General features: G+C 34.6%; 1 protein-coding gene and 2 long non-coding RNA genes across 3 annotated transcripts; 1 reads left to right on the top strand and 2 right to left on the bottom strand.

The window, feature by feature from the left end:
• The first annotated feature begins 1,059 nt into the window (after positions 1 to 1,059).
• LOC143554555 (uncharacterized) lies at positions 1,060 to 3,316 on the top strand. Its single transcript, XM_077044280.1, has 2 exons — positions 1,060 to 1,361; positions 1,408 to 3,316. The coding sequence occupies exon 2, from the start codon at positions 1,703 to 1,705 to the stop codon at positions 3,314 to 3,316; it is 1,614 nt and encodes a 537-aa protein (XP_076900395.1). The 5' UTR covers positions 1,060 to 1,361; positions 1,408 to 1,702.
• Positions 3,317 to 4,341: 1,025 nt separating this feature from the next.
• Positions 4,342 to 5,019, bottom strand: LOC143554536 (uncharacterized). The gene is made up of 3 exons (XR_013139035.1): positions 4,935 to 5,019; positions 4,728 to 4,859; positions 4,342 to 4,650 (listed from the first exon to the last, which is right to left on the bottom strand). It is a non-coding gene; the product is annotated as an uncharacterized LOC143554536 (long non-coding RNA).
• An 8,053-nt stretch (positions 5,020 to 13,072) lies between these two features.
• On the bottom strand, positions 13,073 to 14,737 carry LOC143554537 (uncharacterized). The gene is made up of 3 exons (XR_013139036.1): positions 14,488 to 14,737; positions 13,244 to 13,457; positions 13,073 to 13,126 (listed from the first exon to the last, which is right to left on the bottom strand). It is a non-coding gene; the product is annotated as an uncharacterized LOC143554537 (long non-coding RNA).
• Positions 14,738 to 21,977: the final 7,240 nt, after the last annotated feature.

Here is a 21,977-nt window from a genome sequence, read left to right on the forward strand (position 1 = left end):
GTCTCAACATGTTTTTTTCTCTCGAGATTATAGTAATCCATCTTCTAATATTGGAAGGTTGCTACAAATTGTTTGTCTTCGAATCTTTGTTTATGACATACTAGTTGATTAGGTAAGCGTAGTACAATCATCTCGCTTTTTCTCTCACACTATGTTTGATCAATAACGACATACAAATGGTCATATGATTACCCATATAGAATTAGTTATAGATTTAGTATGCTCGCCTCTATATATACTATACGCAATTTATAGATGTATATTTGTGAAAGCGAATGAATTGAAGCTGGATTTCAAGTACATATTAGATCACTTTTATTTGGAGGTAATCGACACTACTAGAAAATTGAGCAATTGCGACCAAAATTTGATAAAAAAAACGGTAGCAAATTCAGCGACCGATTTAGCCAATTTGCTACCGAAAATGAAAATCAATTGATACGGTAACTAAGCGGTCGGAGTTTTTGCAACCATTTATATTCGGTGGCTATACGGTCGGATTTTTTGTAACCGGTGGCTAAGGGGTCGGAGTTTTTTCAACCGGTGGCTACGGTCGGAGTTTTTTTTTTGCAACCGAATGGCTAGGCGGTCGGATTATTTGCAACCGGTGGCTAGGCGGTCGGATTTTTTTGCAACCGGTGGCTAAGGCGGTCGGATTTTTTTGCAACCGGTGGCCAGGCGGTCGGATTTTTTTTGCAACCGATGGCCACCGGTCGGATTTTTTGCAACCGGTGGCTAGGAGGTCGGATTTTTTACAACCGGTGGCTAAGGCGGTCGGAGTTTTTGCAACTGGTGGCCGGCAGTCGGACTTTTTGCAACCGATGCGGTCGGATTTTTTGCAACCGGTGTTATGCGGTCGGAATTTTTAACCTTTTATTTTTAAAAAATGTTTTCACCGTACGTAGTTATTAACCTTTTTATTTTAACCTTTTATTTATCATTTTATTCTATTATTACATAAACAAAGCATGTGACTTAGATAGAGCAGTACTTTACAAACAATGGATTCATCAATTATTAACACATCATGGGATCTTGAGATTAAGATTAAGGTGAGTATAATATTTGTTGAATTTGTGTATGAACACCATCACTTTACAACATACCGTTACCAATATACCTTCGTCTACAACAGTTTATTTATTTATGAGATGTCAACTGGTTGCATGCTTAATTTGATTGTGAGCTTCTTAGCTAGGTTTATCTATGATTATGTGGCTTAAATGATAGAAATTACTTTGTTTTTTCACTTATTTCAACCGTGCACACCAGGTGTTCGATGAAATGTCCAAGTGATATTTTGAATAAGAAGTGTTATAAAAGAAACCCGAATTAAAAATAATGTTTTTAGGTTCATTTAGGTAGAATTAGAATATACCCTTAAAGTTTTGTTTTCATCATTTGTAGGTCAAATATGAATAAATTACCTCTCAAGATTTTTCATGTTAATCACTCATTCAAACTTCTATTTTATTTGGAGACTTTTAGTCATTCTTGTTTTGAGACATAATAATTTTTGCAGTTTGATTATTGAAGTTTTGAAGGTGGATAGTTTCCAAAAGCTTTGATTTGGAATGGCGTGGTACACCGATCGAAAGTGGATGTATGAAAGAACTGATAGTGATGGATTTCTTAATTCCGAATACTGTGACAATGTGAATTTTTTTTTTTGGACTATGCATTTTCTAATGATGTTGTTGATATGAGGGTGAATATGCGTGGTGAGACCATACGCGAGATAAAATGCCCATGTTATAAATGCCAAAATATAAGCTATAGAGATAGAGCCACCATTCAACAACACTTGTACAAGGAAGGTTTCATGCTTCGCTATGAAACATGGGGTGAACATGGTGAAAATTCCGTTCGCGAGGTTGGGCAATCTTCTACTACAATGGAAGTTGATGACAATGATGATGGATATAAACGCATGGTGTTAGATAACATGTATGCATGTGGTTATACTTCAAATACTATACAAGGACATCCACCGAATGCGGAAGCCAAAAGTTTCTATGACATGTTACAAGTTGCAGATGAACCTTTACGGGAGGGGGAAAAGGCTACGACTTTTTCCAAGTTACAAGCTGCCACGAGTTTCTTGACATGGAAATCACATTTTAATGTGTCAACTGCAGCTTACAACTATAACATTTCCATGGTTAATGCATTGCTACCTGAAGATAATAAGCTCCCAAAAAGCTTTTACGATACAAAGAAAAGTTTAGAAAGGTTAAGTCTTCCTTATGAAAGAATTGATGTTTGCAAAAACCATTGCATGTTATTCTATAAGCAAGACAAGACATTGACACGATGTAAATACTGTAAGGAATTCCGTTATAAGAGTGACCGGAATAAGGTACCTAATTTGGTGATGTCTTTCATGCCAATTGGTCCTAGACTTAAGAGGTTGTATATGTCTACAAAAACAGCCAAAGATATGACTTGGCACCATCACCACAACACAAAGAAAGGTAGCATGGCACATCCAAGTGACGGCATGGCTTGGAAGCATTTTGACTCGGAGAATCCTGAATTTGCAAAAGAGATTCGAAATGTTCGTCTTGGATTATGCATCGATGGTTTTAGTCCAAATAACTCCAACTCAATTCCGTACTCATTGTGGCCCGTCTTTCTTACGGTCTATAAGTTACCTCCTTGGATGTGTATGAAAGACTCATTTGTTGAAGTATGTTTGATTATTCCTGGAGGAAAGAGTCCGAGTCAGAATATCGATGTGTTTCTAAGACTGTTAAAAGATGAACTAAAAGAGTTGTATAGGGAAGGCATTGAAGTTTATGATGCCTACCGTGAAGAGAATTTTATTATGCGAGCTATTCTTTTGTGGACAATTAGTGATTTTCCTGCATATGCAATGTTGTCAGGCTGGAGCACGTGTGGTCGCTTAGCCTGCCCATATTGTATGGGAGACACTCAAGCTTTTCGATTACCTGCTGGACGTAAAGCATGTTGGTTCGACTGTCACAGAAGATTTCTACCCATGTCACATCCTTTTCGTACTGATAGGAATGGATTTCGAAAATCAACAAGATCAGTATTGGAACCTCCACCTGAGTTAACTGGTTGGGAAGTATTTGAACAAGTCTCTAACATCCCAATTGTCTATGAAGGTGTAACATGTAAAGATCCAGAATTTGGCAAAACCCATAATTGGGTAAAGAAGAGCATTTTTTGGGAGCTTGAATATTGGCCAATGTTGTTAAGCAGGCACAACCTTGATGTAATGCATATTGAGAAAAATGTTTTTGAGAATATATTTCAAACGGTCGTGGATACTTCAAAACACAAAAGATAATGTTATGGCAATGACGGACGTGGAACAATTTTGCAATCGACCATCATTACATTTTTCACGTGGAAACAATAATAAACTTTTAAAACCGAAAGCATCATACTCTTTAACCAAAGAGGAGGTAAATGATGTTTGTAAATGGTTGAAATAAGTAAAGTTTCCTGATGGTTATGCATCAAATATAGGGGGGGGGGGTGCGTTAACGCTACATAAGGATCCTTCTACAACTTTAAAAGCCATGATTGTCATGTCTTTATGCAACGATTGTTGCCTATCGTATTACAAGGGATGATACCAAAACAAATATGGGAATCGATAGTAGAGTTGTGCATATTTTTTCGTGTAATATGCTCAAGGGTTCTACACATCGAAGATTTACGTGAATTGAAGAAAAGTGTTGTGGTAACTATTTGCAAGTTAGAAAAAATCTTTCCACTCGGGTTCTTTGACTCAATGGAACACCTTGTTATAAATTTGGCCAATGAAGCTATTATTGGTGGTCCGGTGCAGTTTAGGTGGATGTATCCGTTTGAGAGGTAATGTTTTAATTTAACAAAGTATCATTTTTACATTTAAATCTTAATAATTGCTAACATTTTCCACCTCATTTTCTAGGAAATTGGGTCGATTAAAAAGAATGATTAGAAACAAAGGGAAGGTTGAAGGTTCCATTGTTCAGTCTAATCTCGTGGATGAACTTTCTAACTATTGCTCTTTGTATCTTGAGCCGACAGTTCGTGAGCCACGCAATTTTGCCCCTAACATTCCTTGTTCTTCGAGTATTGATCCTCAGTTAAGTATATTTAAACATCCATCTCGAAGATTATTTGAAAAGGGTGGAGAGGACAAAGTTCTTTCAGATAAAGATAGAGACACAACTCATACTTATATATTGCTTAACTGTCACGAGCTTCTCGAGTCTGTTTGCTTATTTGATAAAGAGTTAAGAGATTCTTTCCCAAGCTATGACGAAGCAACTCTTGATAAAATGTACATATTACTAAGATTATATCTATACATGTTGCCCTCATAAAGATTTCAAATAAAAACAAACCTTATGATTAAGATGATGCTTAGATGTTTGTCCACTCAACATCAAAATCTGCACAAAGTAAATGAAAAGCATTTATTTCCATGCAATCTTGGTGAAAACAAATAAGAAATTTGATGACTTCATAAAGTTAACCTCTTGATATATGATATGCTTCTGAGAAAGTGAACCATATAGTCCAGTGTAATAAAGTAATAGCAAATCTGGAACAAACACTATTCAAAAGAAAATTATACCTGATGATACTTGTGCTTGAATTCCTCAACTCACTTCTTCAGTTTTAAAACTTCATGATGCGCATACATATCCAATTAAAGCCAATAAGAAACCCTAAAATAAATTGAAGCCAATAAGAAATCGTACCTTACAAATCAGAGAGGGTCGAACACCATCGTCGAAGATTACGCTCATCCTCTGATTCACTCTTCGTTGTCTGCGTGGATTGAACAGGAGGCGTCTCTGTTTCACCATGGCGATTCAATTCCATTCCTAAACCTAAAATTGATTATATATACTCAGACGAATCAAAACCTAAAACTAAATTTCAAAACAAAATAAGAAGGCAATAACCTGATTATCAGAAATCTCCAATAACAAACTGCTCAATGCTCCGCCATCTCTGTCTCTCTCTTTTTTCTCCGTCTACCAAACACAACACAGATAAAAGAAGGAAGTGGAATGTAGTAACTGAAACCGAAAGATAAGACATGCGAACAGAAAGTCAGAAAAACAAAGCATGTGCTTGACACGTAGTAATTCTGAGATGCACGTGTATAGACAAAGGAAGAATACCACATATAATACACAATGTACAACAGATTAATGCGCCCATGACAATGAATAGTGAAACGCTCTCACAAACGGAAGTTGATAAATAATATATATAACTAGTGTTCCAACCCCCACGTTGCGGGGGTTTGTGAAACCATGTTGCGCGACGGGTGATGATCATCACTATGTTTCAAGTTGTAAGACTAGTCATTACAATACCAGCCACATGATTTAATAATGCATTGTCAAAAGGTTTGCCAGTGTTTTTACCTACCTCTTTTATTTACAAAATGTGGTTGTTCGCCTAACTATGCTATGGCTATTACATCAGAAGATTTGTTAGTAATCGTTGCCTTCTATCCATACACCCAAAGATTTGTTAGACCCTTCGTTAGTCAAGTGTAATAGTTCGTTTCATTCTTTTGTCAGCTTCATTTGAACCTGTTCCTGAAAGGCTTTTGTTAGTGAGTTTTTCATTTTATATGTTTACTGTAACTAACTAATACCTGGTGTTTTCTGATGTATTTTTGTGGCTAATGTCTTTGGGTCGGGTGTTGCTGGAGAAATTTTTCGCTCATTGTGTTGGATGTTGTCTTGATTTTCGGTAATGTTTGTAGCCTTAGTGATGATTACTGAGTTATCAAGCGTTATTGTTAGGTTGAACAGTTTCAGCTGACCTATTTGTGCAGTCATTTTGATCAGTATTGCTGTCCTCAATCACCATTTGCTTGCAGCTGATGTTTAGTATGGTGGCCATGACATCCAGTAAATCCAAAACAAAATTTGAAAACCTACTAACATGTAATGAAAACCAAAATGATCACTTCAAGAACCAAATAAAACAATTGAACCACTTAAGGAAGAAATATGCGAACAACTACTAAAATCTAAATGAAAACCAAAATCACCATTGTGAAAATGAAATCTGAACACCAGTTAACATGTAGCGAAAACAAAAGTCCAATTTTGTGTCTTAAAAATCTTATCTTCCAACGTAATATTATAATCAGGTATATTTTTTGTATCTCGCTTTCAGTATGCCAAAACTTAAATACCTAGTGTATCGTTTATGCTAAATAATTTCATAGACAAAGCAACCATATTACTAATATAGTAATATGCTAAATCTATATATCAGGTAATTCAACAAAGACGTTCATATCATGCATGCAAAATATAATTCAACAAAGACTATACAATTATATTACTAATATTAATGTATGCCAAATTATCAACTGGGCCACCAAGTACAGCAACTAATAAAGAGAAATAATATGCTAATACGATCCTAAATTGAAAAAGTCATCACCTCTAATGCCACTGAAAAAAAAATTTAAACCATAGTTGAACAACCAATAACATCTAAGAGGCTACCTCTTAACAGTCATTAAGAGGCTACCTCTTAATGACACATAACCTCTTAATGGTTAAGAGATAACCTTAAGTCTGAATGGTTAAGAGGCTACCTCTTAATGGTTACCTCTTAATCATTCAGACTTAAGGCTATCTCTTAACCATTAGAAAGTTATGAACCATTAAGTGGTAGCCTCTTAATGACTGTTAAGAGGCTACCAAACAACCCCTAAATCAAAACCAAACTATCACTTAAAGCATCAATTACACCAAATACAAAAAAAAAAATTACACTCCATCTTAATATTCTCCCAAACAGCCACTTAAATAGATTCACAACTCAAAGGAAAGAAGTGCAAGCATTTCATCATACACCTTACAGGCATCATAAATAAATTGACAACGAACCCACGATTCAGCAATTGATACCTGCAAAAATACAAATCCAAACGACGACTTAAAACATTTCCACCAAATAACATCTAAGAGGCTACCTCTTAACAAAGACTATACAATTATATTACTAATATTAATGTATGCCAAAATTATCAACTGGGCCACCAAGTACAGCAACTAATAAAGAGAAATAATATGCTAATACGATCCTAAATTGAAAAAGTCATCACCTCTAATGCCACTGAAAAAAAAATTTAAACCACAGTTGAACAACCAATAACATCTAAGAGGCTACCTCTTAACAGTCATTAAGAGGCTACCTCTTAATGACACATAACCTCTGAATGGTTAAGAGATAACCTTAAGTCTGAATGGTTAAAAGGCTACCTCTTAATCATTCAGACTTAAGGCTATCTCTTAACCATTAGAAAGTTATGAACCATTAAGTGGTAGCCTCTTAATGACTGTTAAGAGGCTACCAAACAGCCCCTAAATCAAAACCAAACTATCACTTAAAGCATCAATTACACCAAATACAAAAAAAAAAAAATTACACTCCATCTTAATATTCTCCCAAACAGCCACTTAAATAGATTCACAACTCAAAGGAAAGAAGTGCAAGCATTTCATCATACACCTTACAGGCATCATAAATAAATTGACAACGAACCCACGATTCAGCAATTGATACCTGCAAAAATACAAATCCAAACGACGACTTAAAACATTTCCACCAAATATATGAATAGCCAAGCATTTTGATCATACAGTTTACCCGCATACATAAACTGACAATACCTTCAAAACGAACCCGCAGCTCGGCAACCCCAAGCTGCAAAACACAAATCCAAACAACGACATAAAAATCGCGACAAAAAAAAATAGTAAAGCTTAGAGTAGAGCCATGACGGAAAAAAAGCTACAAAAAGGGTAATATTTTCGTAGGGTAACCTGAGCATCAGAGCAGAGAAAATCAAATACATAAGTGGCGATGATGAAGAGAAAACCTTGGAACTCGTGGTTGTTGGTAATCAATTGTAAGGATGGAGAATACCGTTTCATTTTCAATTTAAATTTGATTATGTTTTTGATATCGGTAAGCAATTTATGAGTCGATGTATGATCATTGTTGATGAGTGAAGGATTTAATTAGGGACGAAATCGGATTTGAACAAATTTACAATCTTGCCACCACGTCTCGCGTACCTATTTTACGATAAGGATTATTGTATTGGATCCTTTATATATATATATATATATATTAACATTTTTAGTTGGAAATGAATATGACGATGTTGTGTCGGTTTGTATAGGTTTGTTGTTGTGGATTTTATTCATAGGTTTGTTCAGTTTGGAAAAATTATATGAGTGGCAATTGTTATGCTTTTGCAAGATTCTATAAGGTGCAAATGCTCGGAAGCTCGAAGAAGTGTTGAAATCTATTCAGTTTGATAAGGGTGAAGGTAAATATAGCTAGATTTAATAGAGGGAATAAACTAGATAAGACTGCCATACTCCATAGCTGAAATGGTTCTTCCCAAGCAACACATTTGGTTTCTATTTGACCCGTTTCGTACCCACATGAAATTCCTTCAAATTCCTTAGTTATTACATTGTAGAATTAAGTGATGATATGATGTTTGAAAAAAAGGATGCACCATTGTAGAAGAACTAAGTTTTTTTAAAAGTAAGTTTAAAATCGTATGGTGACGATTGATATGACGGTTTATAGAGGTTTGAAATCGATTTGTGTGAGCTTTGGCCGTCGAAAAAATCTAGAGTTGGAGAGAGCCGTAAATTTATGTCTTTTTAATCAAAGATAATAATTAGTTTAATAACAAGAGTTTGAATAATCCAGTATACATTAAAATTACATAAATACATGTAGTACTCTTCACATTAGTTAAACAGTTAGTTTGTTAGGCTGATTGTTATGCCTTCACGCCCGACAGCCAAACATGCCATGTCACCTTTTTTAACGCCACCAACTCATGCAACCAATAATATTAAATCTGGTGCCAAAGTGGCAATATGGATGAAAGCGCCAAGGGATGAAAATGGTTGAGATTTGTGGTCCCAAGGTAAATGAAAGAACATGCAGTTTGACTTTGGCAACGGCTAATTGTTTAAAAGCAAATTAATTAATTAATCACTTAAACTCTCTCTCTATATATATGCATGCATACGACACATTTCAACCAACAGACATATATTTTTATTCCTTTCCTTTCTCAATTTTTATAAAGAATCTCTGTATTTTCAAATATGGAGCCGAACAATGAGTGGAATCTGAGAAACCCGTTATGGGCTAACCTTCCACCAATTGATCCGAATAACCCATATTTTTATAACCAACTACTAAACGAGGGTGTGTATCGACCGATAATGCCCATACCACAAAGCCCTGATTTTTTCTTCTCGTCTCAAGTACCCGAAACCCAACCAACACCCGAGTCACAACCGTTACCTCAAACAAAACCAACCACCTCTTAACGAAAACACACACAAAAAACACAACCGACCATCGAACCAAAAGAATCTCGTGAAGTAGAGAAGTGGACTCCGACGGAGGAGCTTGCATTGACGCGTGCTTGGGTTGACGCGTCGGAAAATTCCATCAAGGGTAATTACTAATATTTGTTTTACAAGTGCTAGTTTGTTTTATTTTATTTTATTACTAATGTTACATCTGTTTTTTATCAGGCGATGGTCAAAGTACTAATGTATTTTGGGCGGATATTCGGGCCAAGTTTTTTCAAGCAATGGGTCGGGGTGATTACCGTAATCCCGACGCCATATCCAGAAAATGGACGGCAATGCGCACCAAACTCACATATTTCAACAACATTTACGACCGACTTGCAAACAATCGAAACAGAAAAAGCGGTACAAATTATTTCGATGTAATGAAAGAGGCCCATAAACAATATAGAGCCGAAAAATCACATTCGTTTACGATGATTGAACCTTGGGAGGTCATTAATAAATCGGCAAAGTGGCATCATGTTCCCCTGATGAAGGTCAATCGATCGTCCAAACGATCCAAGACCTCCACTTCTACAACTGAACCAACTTCGTCTAAAGCCGTTTCGGATGCTCGATCCCATATAAACTTAAACGGATTTGATGCCGACTTTGAGTTTGATGAAGTGGAGGAACTACCTCGACCAACCGGTAGAGACAAAAGCAAGGAGGCGGCGAGATCCCGACGAACCTCCTCATCTACAATGAATCCCGATGTGAAGACCCATTTTGAAAGTTTGGACGATAAACTTAAAGAGATTCTCTCGTTTAGAAAACAAACTCACGTGGAAAGAAAACAAATGCATGAAGAGAGACAACAACTGCTATTGGCACGGCAAAAGGGAAAAAGATTTTGCGCTCCTCGCGAAAGACACTTCACATTTACCGACTTATATTGGAGGCAATGAAAGAATCAACTCGTGCGAAATATCAACAAAACTAAACGCTTTTATATTTTTATTTATTAATATGCATTATTGTAGTTTTTTATTTGAAACTTGGTTTGTACTTTTTTATGTAATATTTCTGTTGTTTTTTAATAAAATCAAGAAAAAAAATAATAAATAAATAAATATAAGAACAATGATTAGAAAATAATTGCCTGCTATTTAAACCATAACGTACCAATTAAAGGATTGGCTATTTAGAATGTGTTGCTTACATGACAGTGATGTGGCGTTGATATGACATTTTAACTAGCTAAGTTTGTTAAACCATAACAAATAGCCTTAGAGAAATTAATGGAGATTTTACTTTGCGGTAGTATTAATTAAATATTCATTAATTAGAACATTAATGCAAAAACCCCAAAATTGGGCACCCACCGACCTCCATTCGTTGAATTTATAGCCGTTGTGATCGATAGTTGATAATCCTAAACCCTATTATTTTTATTCAACACCAATTTCTACCTGCAGCCTTCCAATTTCTTCTTCTTATTCGTCTTAATTTCTGTTATTTTCTTCCGATTGATCACTCCATGATGATGACGAAAGAAGAAATAGGCAGAAAATACATTGCTCAGTTCTTGGCTGCCATGGACTATCACGATCCCGATCTTCAAAACACCATCAAGATCATGCGAAACAAACTCCTTCAAATCCAACAAAACCAGTTCAAGAAACCCATTCGAAAGATCATCATCAAGTTCCGTGGTGGATCCGAACCGGCCGTTCTTCATAAGCGTCCGCACTCAGAAACCCTAGTTAATGATGCCGTTGAAAAAGATTCAAGAAACGTGTCTAGTAAGCGACAGAAGATGATCATCAACAACAACAACATTAATAATAATGGTTGCATGCAGCCAACAAAAGCATCTCCAGAAAACCCAAATTCTAGCGATTGGATTTCATAAAGAGCGTGGGCGGGTCAGAGGCCGAGTTGGTCGTCGAGAAGAGGCTGACGGTGTCGGATGTGAGTGGGAATCTGGGCTGGCTGTTGATACCCGTGTTACAAGTCAAGAACCCGGGTTTCTTGACGGGAGAGGAGAAACTGATACTCGGAAATAAGCAAAACATAAGCGTCTTCGTGTTCAATCCAGAAAGGAGAAAAGTGGCGTTGAATCTTGGCAAGTGGAAGATGAGTAAAGAATATTATGTTCTGAAGACCAACTGGAACCAAGTGGTGTGCATAAATGGGTTCAAGGAAGAGATGGTGATAAGGGTTTTGTCATTTAGGGACGTTCATCACAAACTTTGTTTTGCAATTGATCGTGTTGCATGATGTGCATATATATGTGGTTTGAAGTCTATATATGTAACTAAGGTGGTATGTAGCTAGGAACTAATTACACTACTGTTATGGTTTTGTTTATTCAAACTCCTATTGAATATATGCATATGATTCTTGAATGCTGCTGTCAAATGTTTTTTTTTATATTAATTCTTGTTGTTCGTTTAGTTTCCATCTATTGAATATAGTTGATATATATAGTTCAAAGTGTTTTAATGGTGACTTTGCTCATCTATTATGAGTTATTATACATTCAAAAATCAGCATATAAAGATTAACCATTACAACATTGTGAGTAAGCTTGAAAACTCCATTTTTGTAACCACACCAGCCGCCATTATATATTCACTACTGAGGACCTCTTCTTTAAACCGCCAATTCTGTTATTGTGTACGTTCTTTATAGCATGGGCACAAAAAGGCTTCACTTTTAAAAAGTTAAATTACCAAGAAACATTTGGAAACAATCTTGATCAACCCGAAAGGCAAATGAGGCGGCTAGAATTGTTCAACAATATAGTCGAGATCTGTTTTCAAGTGCGAGTCTCAAAAATCAAGTTTTAATAGGGTCATGAGCATAGCAAGCCATTTATTCATTTATATATAGATAGTAGTTTTGTTTTATATAGTAAATATATAATTATATAACAAATATTATTATACATAAATTTATAAAATATAATATATATATATATATATATATATATATTTCATATTTAAAAATTGTAATTAGATATGCAATGTAAATAAGATAAATGAACTTTCAGTGAATTGTAAACAAGCCAAACTCCGACATGGCTGAGCTCATTTACATCCCTATACAATTTGGCACGGTTACACCGAATGCATTTGAAGGTCAGGCCGGGCTTGTGTCATATAGCCTCCTAATGAATAAATGGGGTGTTTGGTACAGAGAATGGAATTGTAGAGAAATGGAATAGAGAAATAGAATTGCAGAGAAAGGGAATTGGTCTGGAGAATGAGAATTGACTGTTCTGTTTGGTAGTACAGAGATTTCAGTAGAGAAATATAGCTGAGAATCATTTCTCTTGTTTGGTACATAGAAAATAAACAGAGAATTATATCAACTTTATCATTAGCACAAGTATTTTTTTCATAACTAATATTTATTAAAAAATAAAAAACATATAAAAAGATGCATAAATTCCAACCAAAATATGCATTGATCAAACCAATTCACATACAAAACATAGTTTTTAAGCAAAAAACATCAACCATAGTTAAAACCAATTCACATACAAAACATACTTCAACCATACACAACTATCCCATTGAACCATCGGTATACAACTCGACCATCTCAATTTTCTCTTCTATTGTCAACGCAAGAAAAGAACGTCCTAGATCCACATCTTTACCAATCAAATGAGCTGCTTTGAACCGTTTTTTTCGTAGTGATACCTGGTAAAGCTTTCATGATAAGGTAGAGCACACAAAATCATCTCCTCTGTGTTGTAAACATAGATCCTATAAATAAAAAATATATAAGCATGTGAATAGAAACATGTTCGCATACAAACTGTAACATACAAGAAACCTAAATATTCAAGATATAAAGTATGAATTATAAATTAAAATACATACTTGTATCTACGAATTAGATATTCGAGTGTCCGCAGAGCAGAAGGTAACATAAAATATCCTGAAAGCAACCGCAAATAAGAACTAATTGAAGCATTAATTTGGTTATTCTCTTCAATGCCCACCAGTTCTCTATCCAATTCTTTACTCTTATGTGCAAACACATCATTCTTGTAGTTCCCAAATCATTCATCTTGGCTAACAAGAACCTCCAACCCTGAGAAATCAAGGCTCAAATCATTCAAAATTGGCAAAACATTGAATCTTCTGGTTTAACAAACAATTATCCAGTTATTCTCAAATTCTCGACATAAAAATTCCTGATAGCCTAAATTACATCAACAAGTGAAAACTTCAGCAATGGCATCATACTGATCTGCCACTTATCCATCATTTATTTGAGCTTATTCTTTAATGACAGACAAAAAAAAAGTTCATTTGCATCAATGGCTGAACCAAAAATCAGTTAGTCTGACTAATACATTGTTAAACTCTATAGTTCATCAATAATCTTTAGAATGTCTCAAACCAAAATTTACAACAGTAAAAAATCATGCTAAAAGCATGCTTTGAAACAAACTAGTCTATGATTGGCATTAATCAGTATTTCAGGCACTTTATCCAACCCATGTTTGATCATAATAACTAGAACAACCTACATCAACAGCTGGTCCAAAAACCTAAAAAATTAATTAAAAATTTGTTGAGATGAATTGCATATCTTCAGTTAAAACCTAAATTCCACTAAATTTAGCTTATTAAACTCCTGCTTTCAAGTGATTACGGTATCCTACAACATCTAAAACTGAACATATAATCTAAACTTATCATAAAGTTCAACTACTAGCTACATAACCTTTAGTATCAAATCAACACAACAATATACATATCAACTTTTCAATAAAAAAAAAAACCAATTTCAGCACCAAAAACACAAAGCGAGCAGCATGCTATTTGTATGAGTATCAATCAAAAGCATGAACTCAACAGGCTAAATAAAAATTTACAAGTTCTACATTCTAAATTGTTGAAAGAAATTGCATGTCTTCAGTTAAAACCTAAACTACACTAAATGTAGCTTATTAAACTCCTGCTTTCAAGTAATTACAGTATCCTACAACATCTAAACCAGAACATATAATCTAACTAATCAAAAACTTCAATTACTAGCTGCATAACCTTTAGTATCAAATCAACACAACTAAATAAACAAGCAGTATACTATTCACACGAATATGAACCAATACCTGACAGCGCGAGGTTAAACAGAGCATCGATATCAATATCAGCTGCCTCCTTGGCATCGAACAGGATTGACGGACGAGTGAACGGCCGTTTGATAGGATCTGCATCGGCTGTAACAATTGACCTGATTGCTTGTAGCTGTGCAGTAATTGATGCCGCCATTGTAGGATGATTAACAGTGGATTCTAGTGAGCTAATTTAGGGTTTGTTGTTATGAATGAATTTGATAAACCCTAGAAGCTGAGTAGAGAGGTGGTTACCGACTTCAAATGAGGAAGCTGGTGATAGAAGTGAAAAGGAAGAGAATGGAAGTGAGAAATGAAACCCTGGAGAAATGATTTCTCCGCTTTTTTTAGAGAAAAGAAACCAGGGAAATGGAAATGGTTTATTTCCATTTCTCACCTCTTTCTTTCGTAAACAAACAAGAGAATTGTTTCCATTTCCATTTCTCACCCCCCAATTCTCTGTACCAAACACCCCCTAAGTTTATCTCCAAATGGCCGTTTGCATTTAAGGGTGACGTAGGATTGGTAGGGCCTTATTTAAACCATTACTCATAGTGTGGAATGACTTTGAAGGAACTTAAAATGTCACACTCCAAATATAATAGAGTGATCAGGTGGTGACATTGTATAAAGTATTGTATTAACAAATTAACTTAAATAATTACACTAGAGGATTTTTAACTTATTATGTAAACCAGTTAGCCATGTATCTCCCTATCACAAAAACCATTTCAAATGTGTTAAGAGGATCGAAATCATCATAGGTTTTCGTTTGCATGACCATGCCTTAGTGTTGTCAAATGTCCATTTGGATTTGGAGGTTGGAGCGGGTACTCATCAAATTTGAAAAATGAAAGTGCTAACTTTTACACCATCCATTGGTTGCAGTGCTTTTATTTTAGGATTGGAATATGAAAATATGTTATACTAGAGGCAAATTGTTCAATTTACATAGTTTGGAACAATTTCAAAGTTGACTTTTCTAGTGTCAATTCTAAACCTTGAAGGATTTTGACTTTTCTGATAACATTGACTTTTCAAGCATGCTTGACGAATTCCGGGTCAACATTGACATTTGGTGGAGTCAGCATCTCATAAGTCATAAACTGTCTTGATCAGATTGGTGGTGGTATGGGCTGCACTCTATTATGACTTTAGTCAGGTCAAAGTCAACGTATGCAGCGGAACTACTTTTGTGGTCAACGTCGACCAAATTGTTAAAAGTTTGATTGAGGTTGATCGAGTGGTTTAGTATTTGATGTTGGGCAATGAGTTTTGGAATTTTAATACTTTCTTTCGGGATTACTGGGCTTGTGAATGCAAAATGAGTTGAAATATGATTTGGTGGTTTTTTTTTTGTATTTTTTTTAGAAAACTTATAAGTTGCGATTACAATCTTTCTTGAATTGCATTGAGGAAAGATCTATAGGCTGGTGGAGTCCCAGACTTCCAACTTACAGCAAAAGGGTATTTTAATTAGGAGCTATTGAAAGTCTGCAAAAGCAAATTGGTTTGGTTAATTTTGTTTTATTGTGCAACTCACGGGTATTTGTAATAATGTTTTGTGTGTTTACTGTATGTTAAGAGAGAATAATGGATAAATATTTTGTGTGAGATTCTAGGTTTTGGGCCAGGTTTACTAAATCATGTATAGAGCCCATAAAATAAGATGATATCAAGGTATTGTTGGAGGCTTAAGGCTTACTTGGGTTGGGGGTAAAAGTAGAGGTGCACAAATCGGGTTTTCCAAATACTCGGGTTCGGGTATAGAACCGGGTTCGGGTATGATCGGGTATTGAAAAATCGGGTATTGGTAAAAACCGGGTCGGGTTCGGGTCGGGTATAAAACCGGTTATTTTAAAACCGGGTATTTGAACCCTATTTTCGGGTATTGAAAAAACCCTATTTTTGGGTTTTTTCGGGCTTTTTTCCCGGGTATTTTTCGGGTATAGATTGGATTTTTTAAAAGGTTGCACATTTTAGGGGGTATTTTTCGGGTATACATCGAGTATTTGAAATACCTGGTTTCGGGTTTTGGAAATACCTTGTTTCGGGTATGGAACGGGTTGGGGTTTTCGGGTACAAATCGGGTCCGGTTCGGGTTCGGGTTTTAGTACCGAAATGCATACCCTATCCGTACCCTACGGGTAGGGTTCGGGTATTAAAAACCTGGGTATTGAAAAATCGGTTCCGGGCTTTTATCTCGGGTCCGGTTCCGGGTTCAGGTTTTTTGTGCACCTCTAGGTAAAAGTCTTAGCACAAAAATATGATAGATATATTAACTAAAGATTATAAGTCTATTGAATGGCGATGGTCGTAAACACCAAAATCAAGCTTCCACGCAAAAGCCCTATCGTTGAAAGGAAATCAACAGTTATAATCAATTGTTGAATGGCGAGAAAATCAAATAAATCAGTGGCAATTTCTTTTATATGTAGAGGATGATGAAGAGAAAACCTTGGAACTCGTGGTTGTTGGTAATCAATTGTAACCACGTTGATGAAGACGTGTAGAAGTAATGAAAAGCCACGATTTTTTAAGACCTGCCCTACTTGTAGTACTCCGTGCATAAGACGTAGTATTAAACACCTGCAATGCTTATTGTACTCCGCGTATCAGAAGTAGTACAACAAAATGAATAGTAATGTTGAGCCTACCACCAACTTTCATGTTTAATATATATATATATATATATATATATATAAACCCGAGTAGCACGCGGGCTAAAAGCTAATATATATATATATATATATATATATATATATATATATATATATATTAGCTTTTAGCCCGCGTGCTACGCGGGTTTATTTAGGCTTCTTTTTAATATTATTTTGAATATATATTTTTTATATTAATTTAGTTAATTGTACATTATAATGTTTTGGTCATACATAGTCTACGGTAGGTGTGTGAGCTTATTTTTTGGTTTTGTAAATAAACTTAAAAAACACAAACTGCGGCATACCCATGTGACCAGACTCTATTGACCACGAGGCAAAGTGTGGTCAACGAGTTTTCGACACACAAAAGTTCTATTATATAAGAGATCAAGTCACAATAATGTTTACAACTGATAAATACTCATAAAATACATATGATATAAACACTATAAATAATCTTATTGGCTAATAAGAGCACAAAATATGATAGCTGTAACATCCTCAAATTAATAAATCCATTTTCTTTGCTAGTTTCATTGGCCTCCAACGCCATAAAGTCTGCATACTTTACCACTATTTTTGTTTTCCCCCAAAGGACGACATACGAAATTGAGGTCCTTTCACTTGATATGAAGAAAAATACAGAGGAGAGTAGGAGACCCACATATTGCAGAATTGTAAACAAATGAAAGCTATTCATTAACAAATGAATGATAAAAACCAACATATATAAGCTTTAATTAAAAAAGAAAAGTACTGTTGTGGTTCCAACGGTTTAATCCTTAGTCAAAGAAAATAGACGAGAATCCAAATTAGAAAACAGATTGAGACTCAGACTAATTCTTCATAATTTCATTCATAAACTCTAATAGAACACGAAATGGCTTATATATAGCCTTACAAAAGAAAATTAACTAATGACTTAAACTACCCACTACTTAATCTAGACGCACTACCTAAAAACACATGACACACTGTAAGTTATAACTAAGTAATAAAAGGAACCGGACTTCTTCATGGCAACATGGCTTGACGTGGAGATGATGGAAACATGGGAGTTCGGCACGCAACAGATACACCCTATTTATACTTCTTTAATACAACAGTTTAGATTGTAATTAACATAAAAGACTATATTAGTAGCTAATTATCTTATTTATAAAGGTTAAAACAATATCTCGCCTTTTGCAACAAAAAGGAATAAGTGACCTGCATAATAACTAAGTTGTGTATACATACGCAAGAGGTGAATATAACCTATCTGATGACCCTAATTGCATCATGTAATACAAATTCTCAATGGACTGCATATCATATGGTACCGGTTCTAGTACCTTTCGATTATACCATTATCAAATTTGCTAAGCGAATTAACTCCTGTATAGCAATATAATGGGCGTTAAATCCGTTAACCAAGAAAATAAGTAGGTAAAAATTGCCACTTGTAATTTATAAACTAACAACCTATGAAACAAAAGCAAAGACAGTATTAGGGATGCCATGCTTTTGTAGCTCATGTACAGCACAAACTTCAGTTAATCGGTTAAATTTTTATAAAAGACTACTTAAAAAATGAACAAACCTTTAAACACCTAATAGTTAAACCTTTAATAATCCAAATCACCATTTTTAAGTAGTGATTCTTCCTTGCTAAAATGAATAAAAGTTGGTTGTGGCTTGAAAGAGTCAATATGGAAACCAAATGGCAAAAAAAAAGCTCAAAACATATATAAATTAAAGAACACTAATCCAGTTCATGAGAGTTTTAAAATGCAAGTGCAATAAATAGTCTAAAAGCACACCATTCTTTTACGAAACAATCCTAACAAACAGGTAATTCATTGCATATTTATACAATTAGACCTTACCCAAGTTTAGCAAGCTGGACAAACATATCCGGTTGGCACAGTGCAGTGTGAGAAGGATAACTTTTAATATTTGAAACTAAGCAGCTTATATGTATGGCATTTAAAAACAAAGAAATATATATAAAAAATAACTACTTACTATAATATTGCCTTTTCTAGTATGATTAAGCTTCAATGTACGCCCGTTAACATATTCCAGAAAGAAGTGTTTGACATTCACTCCTTGTGTCATTCCTATCTCTCTTATTTCTGCAACTATAAGAATAACTACTACAAAAAGCTATTACATGTCAAAAGTTAACTTTATTTAACTGGCGGTAAATCTCAAATGACCAAGAGTTCATGAATTTAAAAAAATAATAATGTGATTCTTCCTCGTTTGTTTTTGCCACAATACCCATAGACATTTCCTATAAACTTATAAAGACTCCATAAAAAAAACCTCATAATAGATGTCAAATTATAACAATTTGATCATAAATTTATATCATAGCCCCAAATCAGTCAATTTCGCAACCTCTAGCAGTCTAGCCAATTTCTTACTTTGTGCCACAAACGGCCGATTAGAGATGTTTACCACTTGACCGTGAATGCAGACAATTGCTTAAAACTGGCACGCTGAAAAAGGGTATCTTATGGCCAACTAAAGCAACCAAAACCTGCATAATTGTCAAATATAATACAAGATACTGGTAAACCTTTTCAATTGCAGACATGTCAAAAAGTTACTGAACTAAAAAAGAATTCTGAGATGTATATACACATAGGCATATGGTATAAGTTGATACAATGGATCCAAAAAATATTAAAATTACCAAAAAAGAACACTCATAAAAACATATTATTATCAAAAAATAGACGTTGAATGGCTTTTGACGTATTGACCCTAGCTTAAAAGTAAAATCTAAAATCCTTAAGTTTAATCTGCTTGTCCGTCCAAATTGTACATAAAGAATAGAAATAAAAAAATTACATTTCTTCACTGCGATGGAAAATAGGCATCGATCCGTGGAAATGGGTTATCATTTGTGGATCCAGATGCTTAAGACGTGAAGACTTGTTCAAACTTTAAAGAAATCTATTTATAACTTTAGACGCACCTATTTAAAGATGTTTAGCTTAAATATAATCAAAGTTTCAAATATTGTATGAACACAAACAACATTACAAATTTACAATGGACAAAAACCTTAGATCTATTTTCTCTCAGATCTTTTTTAAACATGATCCAATCCAGATTAAAAATCATTTTTTTGAAAAAAGAAAAGGAAATTTCAGTTAATTTAATATTTAACTAAATGGCATTAAAGGGAAGAAACTACAAATGAAGAATAAACCTTCAAGTTGCCCAATACTTGGTCACAGTTCCTCATCAAGATATAAATCTTGAAATTGTTAAAAATTCATGTAAAAGTTTACCAAATTCAAAATATTTAAAAAAAAATCGTATAAAAATAAGAAACAAAATAACAAAAAAACCATATAAAAAGAAGCCAAAAAAAAAGACAAAAATCAAGAAAAAAATTAGTACTACCAATTTCTAGAATTTCACTTCTTGATTAAGCTTTGTCTGAGATACAAATCAAATCAGCGACAACAATGAAGTCACTAACTTTGTCATACGATATTTGAGGTACTTCTTAGAAAGATGTTTGCATATTTCATATTTATTCACTGATATTTTAAGACAACATATATGTATTATTTCATCTCCTGCACATTACCAACAGATTCAATTTAGGGGTCCTAGTTCAGTTATGCAACTGGATGGCCAGATAAAAATGGGAAAGAGCTTATGTAGTTATGTAAGATGGTCAAAGCCACCACATATAACATTTGGGATACGACAATATACTTTCTACCTAAAAATAAAAATGAATGCACGCATGTAAACACAACAACCTCAAATGTTTCTACCGTACTAAAAGCTAATCGTTATTTAACTCAGACTTGTATTGACTCGTTACCCAAATAAATCACGTTATGAAAACCAAGCTAGCAATAAAAATTAAAATAATAGTTGTGAACTAACCTGCCCGAGTGTAGACTCCATTTCTCTAAGCTTGTTCTGAACATAGACACATACAAATAAACTGATCAAAATTCAAAAGTCAAACCTACCATTTAAGTTGTTGATATGATTACCTGCTGTTAAACTCAACTTACACCACTCATTACAGCATGCTGACACAGATTCAACCTATATGCCACGAAAGTAAGATGGTGGTATCATTCGTTTACTTATACTTTCATTTTAAATTGCTTTATAACCTACTGATATATTGAACAGTTAGAAATACATAACTTGTACCAATAAATTACTTCATATTACACTACGTGAATATCGACTTTCAGCCACACATGTGGTCTGGGCGATTTGCCACACTTCGGCTTAAATGTGTGGCTAAAAAGTCTTTGACCATGTTTGAAAATCTTCTAGAATGTTTTGGCCACACATGTTATTCATCATGTGACCATTCTATACCTCCTCAGGTACTTTTCGCCACACTTTGAAAAAAATTGTGACAAAATCTAGCCACATTATAAAAACGTGTGGTGAAATGTGACCTACAGTCATAGTTTGTTTGATCTTTGATACATGTGGCCAAAAACACATGCATTAGCTACAAACTGTGACATTTAACTAGCCACATGTTTTAATAGTGTGGCCAAATGTGACGAACGGCTACTGTATTGATAAGAGGTGTGTCTAAAAGGTAAAAGATATAGCCACTTATAGTACGTTGTGTGGCCTAATGTCACATTTGTTAGCCACATTTTTAATAATGTGGCGAAATATGACGAACAACCATTGTATTTATTAGTAATGTGGCTAAAACGCTTAAATATATGGCCACTTATACGAGGTTGTGTGACCAAAGAGTAGTTTAGTTTTATATGGCTAAAACGCTTTATTTTTCCTAAGTATCATCACCTTCACCTCCTCCCAATTACA

The sequence above is a fragment of the Bidens hawaiensis genome, unplaced genomic scaffold (assembly GCF_021521415.1).
Source record: "Bidens hawaiensis isolate Kalapana, Puna unplaced genomic scaffold, B.hawaiensis_p1.1 tig00017759_1, whole genome shotgun sequence".
In the NCBI taxonomy this organism is placed as follows: Eukaryota; Viridiplantae; Streptophyta; class Magnoliopsida; order Asterales; family Asteraceae; genus Bidens; species Bidens hawaiensis.